Here is a 10,289-nt window from a genome sequence, read left to right as displayed (position 1 = left end):
CTGCTGTGCCACGTGGGTCTTCATAGTGCTGCCCTTTAACCCCTTGGGGCCACCAGAGAGGTTAGAAAAAAAAAAATTTTTTTTTAAAGATTTATTTATTTGTGCATACAGAACTGGGGTATAGGCCAGAGGTTCAGGAGCGGCGAGCGGCTTCACCAGAGACAGAGTGGGAAGCAGAACAGGCAGATTGACGAAGTACACTGCTGAGGGGAGCAGTGGGCGGGTCAGAAGTCTGCCACACCATGTGGTTACCTAAGGGGCAGGCGGGAATCGAACTCTTGTGGAAGGGCTTTAGACTCTCAGTGCTGTGCTTCAACCTGCTGTGCCACCAGGGAGGGTCTATTTATTTTTTTTTAGAAGCTATTTTTTGCACCATGAACTCACTTCTCAATATTTTCACCTAGCTTGAGTCACTTCTCAATAGCTTCCAACTTGTCCGTGATGTGGTCTGACAAATTCTGGAGTCAGACACTCACTTTATGATCTATTGGAATTATTCAGTCTTTTTATCTCAATACCTTCATTGTAAAAAGAGTCCAACTTATTTAATATGATTGGTGGGATAATTAAATGGCATAACACAAGTGCAATATTTAGCTTACTAGTTGGCTCTTTCTAGGCTCATTAATATCACATGACGTGGCATGAAATAGTAATGTGCAAATGAGGGTTACAAAAAAAGATGCTAGAATTCTTTAAAATTAGCTAATGAGGCATTATTGATAATACTCATAAAGTTCACTAACATGTATTGTAATAGGATCATATTCAAAGATACAATGACATTTAAAAATTTTATATTGTATATTTTGTCATCATTTTTTATTTTTGTACAATGTGTACTTTCTCATCCCAATTATAGTCACCCTGAAATTCCTACCACCGAGTCACCCATGCACCATCACCACGGTCTCTTATGTTCCTCCTACCCCTGTTTTGATCTTATTCCCTGTTCACTTTATGCAGACTATCTTCGGTTTATAGTTGCCTATTAATTTTGATATTTACTTTATTATGATTATTATTATTTTCTGATCCTTTATTTGGTTCCTCTACATTCCTCCTAAGAGACATTATATTTGATAAAAGTTCAAAGAAAGCAGCATTTATGTGGTAGAGAAGCTATGATGGCAAGATTCATGGGGATAAAGTAGATTTGGAGCCACGGACAGGCACGGATAGTCCCACTGCATCGCGTGAGAGTATTTTGAGTCAGGGACTAAGGCAAACGAGTGCAGAAGGAATGACCTTGACCATGTGCAGGGCAGAGGGGAAGCCGCCTGGGCATAGAAGCAGTTCTGCTTCAAGAATATTGGGGCCGAAGGCTGAATGTGTTAACTCCTAGTACTTATATATCAAAGTGCCTCATTGTATGTTTTAATTATCTTATCATTTTGCTTTAAGAAATCAAGGGAGGAGGAACCAGGTACTTAAGGATGAACTAAACTTTAAAAGTTGCCATGGAATCGTACTCTCCTTTCAGTTTCTTTACCTAGCATGTCCTTTCTGGGCAATTCTGACTAAGGAAACTTGCATGATTTTTAAAAGATCAGTTTGAATACTCCTTCTTGCTGGTACACTTTTCTTCCTACTAGAGGATTTATTTTTCCCCTCCAATGAACTCTCATTCTAGGTTATTCTTCTTATCTCACACGACCACACATGCCGATTGCTTAGGTCATTCTGAGCTATGCCTAGTTGTCCCAGCATAATTACTAGCAGAGTCCCTTGCACTCTAAAATATGTTGTTTTTAGGATAAAGCAGAAGGTCACCTACTGATGCCTCTTCCCACTTTTCCCCTTTGTAGTAGTTAGCACGTATTGCAACCTAAGGCCGATGTTCCTGCAAGCAGTGGGTACCCTAGTTAATTTTACATTCCTACTACAGACTCTAAAATTGTTCATTAAGAGGATTCCAATAAGGATATTGGTATCTAGGTCTGAATTTCTTAGACTTTTGTGGGTCCCCTAGCAGCATCTGGTATAACACTTGCACATACTAGGTGCTTGATGGGTCTGTAAATTTGATCGCCCTGAGTTGTATTGTTCTGGAATGTGCTGGTGATGACTTTTGGAAAGGCTAGCAGTGTGGCTTCATAAATCTTGTCTCCCTTCTCACTGCTTGCTAACCTATACACATATCTCACTGACAGTTTGGGTTCATTTTAAGGCCTAAAGACAAATTTTCTTGGGAAAAGCCAAGGCTTAAATCAAGAGCCATGTGCATGTCTGTGCTTTACTTAATGCATTTGTTGGTAGCTAAAACAGCTGTATTTTGTGGAACTGAACTTTCTCATTGCTGGGCCTCTGTTAGGAAATTGAGCAGAGTAATAAAAGATCACTGATATTTCATCTGATTGGTGTAGTGATCTAAAGTTTACTTATATTCTATCACTTTTAGTTTTGTTTAATGAGTATAATTATATTTTTTGGGGGGGTCTAATTGGAATTTCCAAGCTTGATTTTGATCCTTTTATGACTTAAATAACCCTACTTGAGTTTTCTCTTTAGGAATAAAGGGAGTGAAAGCCCCTTGTTGTTTATTTTGTCATCTGGATGATTGTTTCAAATTCCCAATTACGGAGGAGTCTTGACTTATAAGTTGTTTACAGTGCTTCAATCCATTTTGGAAGCATAAGCTCTAAACTTCCCATGTTTGGTGGATGCAGCAGGCTGCCTCTCTCTGCATATATCCATACAACTGAATATCTCGTGTCACCCAGAAGCTAAATTTTGAGCCCTCTGAGAACGACCATATGGAAAGTGAACCATATGGACCATATGGGTCCTGCTGAGCACAGGACCCTCCCTGTGTCCCACCAGGTTAAAGCACAGCACTGCAAGCTAGCTGCAGCTATTTCAATGTGAGTTCTATCGCCAGCCCCAGAGGTGACCCACATGGCACAGCAGACGTCTTTTGACCCGCCCGCTGCTCCCCTCAGCAATCTTCTGTGTCAATCTACCTGTTCTGCTCCCCACTCAGACTCTGGCGACTCCTCTCACCATCTTTGAACTTCTGGCCTGCACCCCAGTTCTGTATGCATAAATAAATAAAATCTTTAAAACAAAAAACTGCTGAGCACAATCCTGAGAGTAAATCCCTTTCCTACTCAGAACATAGCCCCCTGCTGTCCATGTGCTGTTTCTGGTGCTAATCTTTCAATAATGCTTTTGGGGAAATGCTCCTTTGCCCTGCTCTTCTGCACCTGCCTCTTCAGTTTACCTCCTGTCTTCTAAAGAAGTTGTGGAATCTCTTATGCAAATTTGGCTCTTTCTCTTTCTTCTTCTTCTTTTTTTAACCTAGAGGGAGTTTTCTGAACCTATTCCAATTGTGTGCGGGTGGATTCTCCTGTGCACTGTCAGGTGTTCAGCTGCCTCCCTGGCCTATGCTGCTTGCATCCAATAGTATTGCCCATGCCAGATTATGATACTCAAAATATCCTCCAAAATTGTCAGACGTTTCAGGGGTTGTTGGGCACTGCCACCTTCAAGCCTCTGTAGAAATCTTTGCAGAAGGAAAATGACAATGAGCTGCATGCAGCTCTGTATACTTCTGTGACCTGCCTGACGGTTTCTTCACCAGCAAGGTGGGGAGAATGATGTCCATCTTGTAGAGCTATTGAGATTCCAGCAACACAAGGTGTAGCAGCTGCCAGGAGCATGGTGAGGACCCAAAGCTCTGTAGTCAGTGCTGTTGGGTGAGTTTTAGCTCACTTTTCCCCACACTGATGAGTCAAACTTAAGCGGTATCTCTCTATCTCTCACTTTGCAACAGAGCACGATGAATGTGGCAGCGGGCAGCACAACTGTGATGAGAACGCCATCTGCACCAACACTGTCCAGGGACACAGCTGCACCTGCAAACCTGGCTACGTGGGCAACGGGACACTCTGCAGAGGTAGGTCTTTGTGGTGAACTGGCAGCTGTCACCCTGCCAGGGTCCTGAAGAAGTGATGGATGCTTTTCACCAATCTGATGGTCCAACTTGGCTCATTTCTTTTCAGCTGACAAGGGAGCTGTGTCTTGGATGGCAAAATGCTATTTTTGTTTTTAAGATTTATTTCTCTATGGATATAAGAACTGGGGTACAGACCAGAGGTGCAGGGGAATGAGAGGATTTATTAGAGACAGAGTGGGGAACAAAACAGGCAGCTCTACTGAAATACACTGCTGAGGGGAACAGTGGGTGAAATAGGAGAGGTCTGCTGCACCGTGTCGGTCAGTTCCTTGGCTGGGAATTGAACTTATGCTGCAGTGGCTGCGGACAGCTTCATAGTGTGTGTTGTAGCCCATTGCATCATCAGGGAGGGCTCATGATAAAAATGCTTTGAGTTTGTCTTTTGCTTTGAATAGAAAAGGGATGTGGTTTCATGACTAGATGTCTGTGGCTGTGTAGCTTGACCTCTGGGCCTGAGTTTTTGAGGGAAGCTCTGACTCTTGGTGGGGCTTTTATTCCTGAGGGTTTTGCTCAGGGGAACAGGACATTGCTCACAGCCTCTATAGGATACTTTCTTGGGCAGGAAGCTTTAAGTTTCCTCCTACTGTACATTCAGGATGATTTCAGGGACGGAGCACTTATTGTTGTGGCTTCCATCTGCATTTAGAATAAAACACAAATTCCTTGTTTTGGTCTATGAGAGCATTCAGAATCTGATCCTGGCACTTCTCAGATGACATCCCATATCAGAGAACTTTCTTTGACCACCCTACTAACACAGTACCTTATTTCTACCTCTTAGCTCTATACCTTTTTTTTTTCCCCCTACACTAGCACAACCTGACAGAACATTCTACATTTGTGTGATTATGTTCTGTTGTCGGTTTCCCCATTGCCAGGGAAGCTTCATGAAAATGACTAGTTGGTTTGATGTCCCTGCTCAGTCCCAGCAGCTAAAATGATGTCCGACACACTTCTTAAATAAGTGCTAAGTGACTGAATTTACCAGAAGAAAGGGACACAACCATGTAGAAAACAATCAAAATGTACCAGAAAACCCAAACATTACCCTATGAGCTACATATTATCATGTATCAGGCATTTTCAAGGTGGCAAAGCAGAGATAGGGAGGGTATTAACTTTCCCAAGGACGCAGAGGACTTATCAGGACTCCTTGGCAGGGTTGACAGGCTGGTGATGAGAGAGAGAGAGAGCAACAACCTTCAGTAGCTAAGTCACTCAGGACTCCTGCCTCAAATCAGGGGAGGACTTGTAGGCATTGATTTTGTCTTATGTTGGTGAGTTGGCTCCATACAGGCCTGACAGTGTAAACTGGTGAGAATTTTTGAGTGGTAACTGCACAAATCTGTTAAAATTTAAAGTAAATCCAAGGAATACTATAGGAATCATTTTTTTAAGTCAAGTTTATTGATTTCCTATTTGTTTACAAAATTGTAACTTTGAGAGTACATCACATCTGAGTATGAACCTATTCCTCTCTCCCTTGAGTAATGGGGGGAGGGGAGTCTCTTGTTACCATCTCTTTTACCTCTTAAAATGTGTTACAGAAAACTGAAGGCTTATGAGAAGGAAAAATACACATACAACAATATGTATACAGCATTATTTGTATTTAGTGAACCTGAGAAATGGCTAAAATATCAGAAATGGAAGGTATTAATATACTTATTTCTTGGGATAGAATATGATTTAAAACTTTAAGTGTATGCATATATACATGCATGTCCACGCACATATATCCTTAATGGTGTCAAAGGCATAGTTTCAGAAGAAAAGATAAATAAGGTCAAATTGTAGGGCAATAGATATAGCACTTTCACAGGTATAATTTATTACTTACTAATGTCTGCACACATATTTAGGCAAGTGCTTAGAAACAGATCATTCACTGCTATATGTAGGGTTCTTCACTCGCTGAATTCAATATTGTTTGCATTTCTTACAACAGAATTGTGGTGTTTCTTGTAAAAATTCCATGAAACAAATAAGCTAGTGCTAAGCTTTTAAAAGATGGCTGAAGATATTTCCAAAGCAGAACAAAAAAGACATGAGTCTTAATACAGTCCATGGATTACCCAACTCACTGATGGCACCTGCATGCTAATGAAGTAAATCTGAGGAACAACATAGGGATTAGATTTGGATACATTTTTCCAAATTATGTTATCTCATAAAATAATACTAATTGTACGAGTGCAGTGAATTTGTGTGTTGTCAAGCCTTCTTGACCATTTATCTTGTGATAAGTGGTGTCTTCACCTTTGTGGAATTTGAAAATCCAACTGTGAAAATTAGAGCTCAAGTAATGTTCCTGGCATCTGCAGACTCTGAAAATATATCTTCCCTTAAAAATGATGAATGAGATAACATCATTTTTTTAAAGTGATTTTCATGGTCAATTATGTTGACCTCAATAGGCCAGGAAGAATCCAGTGTTTTATAATGTTGCCTGGGAGGTGCTGTAGTGTAGTTGACCCAGTGGGCGGAGCTTGTGGTGACGGGCTATAGGCCTGATTTTATTACTGGTATGTTATAATGTCTATGCTTTTTACGAATTCATTCCACCTTCTGTGTTTATCTGACAGAGTTATTGCAAAAATGCAATAGATGTATTCTCAACTATCACATGTTGTAAAAAGTGGAGAGGGTATCATTAGTTCTACAAAGATGAAAAGGGAGACTGATGGTGAGTTTGCTTGAACCTTAAGTTTTTGACTGTACTACCCAAATGTACCTCAGCACCAGGACATACATTTCATATTACAGTTTTCTCAACTTGAAATGTTTACTTGTCTGGACAAGGATAACCAGGCAATTTGAATTATTTTATGTATGAAAGATTTGGAGGTGGTCATGGCAATGACCACACCTGGATACAAATAAACATGTTAACGCTTTTATGAACAAGAAAAGCACCAAGCAGCAGTTTCCTAAACAATACTAATTGGTGTGAATTCTCTTAGATTCACTTTCTTGAAGGCTGATGCCTGTGTAAGGAGCTTTTTCTTCATGTGGATGGAAAATACCATTTAATTTCAACAGTCACCCAAACTGTGTGAAACACCTTGTTTTATGTGTTCACTTATGTTGCTTCATTTAATTCCTGCCTTAGCCCTGGGATATTGATTACATTCTGTATCACAGATAAACCATATAATTGAATGACTGTTTAATACTATGACTTAGAGATTCCCCTTCTATCTTCTTCCTTTTTCTTCCCTTATCTTTTACTTTTTTCCTTCATTTTTCTTCCTCTTCCTTCCTGGAAGTCTACTCATCATTTAACTCTCATTGTTTATATTCTAACAAGAGGATGTGAAGAAAACAGAAGGGGAGGAGATGGTGAGGTGAAAATCTCTAAACTGCTCACCTTTTTGATACACAGACTAAAGTCTTTTGAAACTATGCAACATCTGTTGCTATGTATTTGGGGTTAAATGGAGAGCACTTGCAAACTGTCTCTAATCAGATTTGCATAACTTGACATGAGGGTTGTGTATGTCTATAGAAGAGTGTTTTATCTGCTTTCCCAGACCTGCATTAACCTGAAGCCAAAGGGGCTGTTATGACACTTCTGTCAATAACTAAGCCTTTCCCCTTGTCTCATTAGGGCTGGATAAGATTTGACAGTCCTTGAACTCATTCTTGTCTTAATGACTGATAATATTGACATCAGTTTCATAAACAGTGAGTTTGGACTCTGTCTGGAGCATAGTACTGTGTCACCACAAAAAGTAGAAGATTAGTCTTGCAGATAGCACTATTTAGCATGGCTGGAAGATTTGATGAAATATGTTCAACCCCACAGAACAATATACAAAATGGTATCATGTGAAAGGGGCTTCTGAAGCATTACTCAAGATATAGAACCATGTGAGGGCATGTTATGTGTTAGAAAACATTTGATTACAAGCACCTGACAAAAGAACTGACAGTTATGCAGTTGCACAATAAAGTAAAAGTGAGGGATTCTTGTTCAAAAAGTAGGCAACAATCAGCTTTTAAGATACTAAAATCAGGTGCTTCTATTTGCCTTCTGTGGCTTCTTTCTTAACTTCCGTGGTGCTTATCATTTGCTACTTGATGTTGCTCCTTTGTCTCTGGGAGACTGCTGGGAAGAGTATAGACCTTCTGTGGAGCTTCAGGCTGCACTGCAACTTGACATGTGTGTGGTCCATGACTACAGGACCCTTGGATGTCCTGGGGAGGGCTCTGCCCTCTGATCTGGGGCAGAGGAGTTGACCCAGGTACTTTCCCTTCCCTCAGGTCTCTGCTCCAATCCATAGCAAAGGGACAGCTCAAGGGGACTGCTGTACCAAATGGTTGTCTCGGTAGTCTGAACTGGAGCACCTGGTTGTATTAGCACCGAGTAGGGATGACGCTACTGTGCTCCCCACTGTAGGTCTCCCAGAGCCTCCCTGTGGGTAAATCAAACCCTCCGTGTGTCTGTGCCAAGGGCTCTTTAGGGGCACAGGACGGCAGCGGTCTATGGGAGGGGACTATGAGGAACAGGACACAGGCGACAGAGGAATGGAGAACTGAGAAACCATTGTGGTGAGGTAGAGAGGCTGTGCCCCCAGCCCATGTTCATGGCTCCACTGAACCTCACAATGCGGGTTCAAAGATGAAATGACTCACTTCAGTGAGGTGACCACAGACGATTCATTGCTAAATATCAGGTCCTTCTGAGTGGGCTGTCTGGACAGCTGCACTGGTGGTGTACTTGTGAAGTTGGGCTAGTCTCCTGTACTTACTGAGCTTTCCAGGTGCCAAAGCTTAGAGCAGAAAGGTGACCAGGACTTGGAAAGAGGTTGATCCTGGAGCTACAGTGCTTATAGTGTAGTCCTTTCTGCTGTTTTGTGGGTTGGCTTTGTATTTCTCATTCCAGGCTGGCTTTCTCTGTGTGTGTCCATGTGAGTGAGTTTCAGATCCTCTGTTTTGTAGGGCTGGGGTTTCTGAGATGATCAGTCTCTTAAGACCACTATATTAATTTATATTAATTTATTGAGAGACCTGTTTGGATTGGAGGAGAATGTAAAAGTGATGCCATTGTTTTCTTAACTTGGATTCAGAACCAGTTAAAACAGAGAGTATGCAAGTAGAGACCAAAATGTCATAATGCCTGATAAAGATTATGCAGAGAATGTGGCTTACGTATGTGTTAGTGGTGTTCATAATACTGAATATCCCTATTAGAGAGCTTTCAGTTGCATTGGATTGGGGTAATCATGGGGCTTCTCTATGAACTTCCTCTGCATGCATTTGAGAATGGGTGTTTCCTTAGGTATAGTTTCTTTCCTCCATTTTTTACCCTCAGAGAAGTGTGTGGGCAGATCAGACTGTGAAAACGCAAACCAATTGTATGAATGGAAAAGAAACATCTCCTTCCAGACTCTACCAACAACTTCTATCAAGGAGTGACACCATGAATATCTCTAATCACACCTTCTGTCTTAAACGTATTCAGGGAACCATTTTTTTTTAAGTTAATAATTATTAAGTAAAAAATAAGAGCCACAAGGTTATCTGGGGGTTTATTGACTCTCCCTCTCTTATTCTGCCCCCACTTCTCCACAGTAGGAACAGATATTTGAGGGACTCTCCTAAAGTTGGTGTGATGCCCTTCTTCAAAATCTTGCATATTTCAGGAAGCAATGAGTGGCTTAACGTTCTTATTTTCCCTTCAACATCCTTCTATTGTCTGGAGAAGTAGGTTAGTTCATTCTCTCTGCCCAGTTCTAATTTTCAAATCATGTGAGTGTGGCTCTTGCTCTTAAATGATTTTACAGTAAATGGCTACCCTGTTTTGTTTCTGTATGCCTTTCAAGTACTGGAACCCTCCTGTGGTGGCTTTGGGGTATGTGATACCTCTTCTCTGTGATCCAAAGACACCCTCCAAATGTCACCTATCCTCCCAACCTACCCCTCTCTGCTAATAGTCTACTAATAGACCAAGGCTGTGTATTTCAGTTTAACCAACATTTAGAACCGAGTTAATCATGTTTTGGTGCTTCAAAATTTCCAGGACAGTGAGCATGTGAAGGTTACTTTTTAACAGAACATGCACTTAACATACTTAGAAGATTTTTACATGAAAGCAAAAATCTGCCTATGACAGAGGTACTTAGCCTACTAAATAAAGCCCTTTTCCCAGCCCAAGGAAACCACTGTTTCTGAAGATAGATGGCCCACTAACTTAAACAGCACTGCTAATGCATGATTATCATTCAAAGAAAACCATTACAACAAAAATCAACACACTATAAAGAGGTTGTAACTTAGGTACATCTTAATTTTAAGGCATTTCTGAACCTTGCAATGTTCAGAATTC

At 41.0% G+C, this 10,289-nt stretch overlaps 1 protein-coding gene across 2 annotated transcripts in view; it reads left to right on the top strand.

Annotated features, from left to right (window-relative positions):
- Positions 1 to 10,289, top strand: part of NELL1 (NEL-like 1 (chicken)) — a 690,112-nt gene that overhangs the window by 425,291 nt on the left and 254,532 nt on the right. For both annotated transcript variants that reach the window (XM_004682976.2, XM_004682975.2), the window contains exon 14: positions 3,776 to 3,898. In XM_004682976.2, coding sequence (XP_004683033.1) covers positions 3,776 to 3,898 — 123 coding nt within the window. The remainder of the gene's footprint in view (positions 1 to 3,775; positions 3,899 to 10,289) is intronic.

Source organism: Condylura cristata, unplaced genomic scaffold (genome assembly GCF_000260355.1).
Source record: "Condylura cristata isolate star-nosed mole 26May11 unplaced genomic scaffold, ConCri1.0 scaffold00015, whole genome shotgun sequence".
NCBI lineage: Eukaryota > Metazoa > Chordata > Mammalia > Eulipotyphla > Talpidae > Condylura > Condylura cristata.
This window is presented reverse-complemented; position numbering and strand designations above follow the sequence as displayed.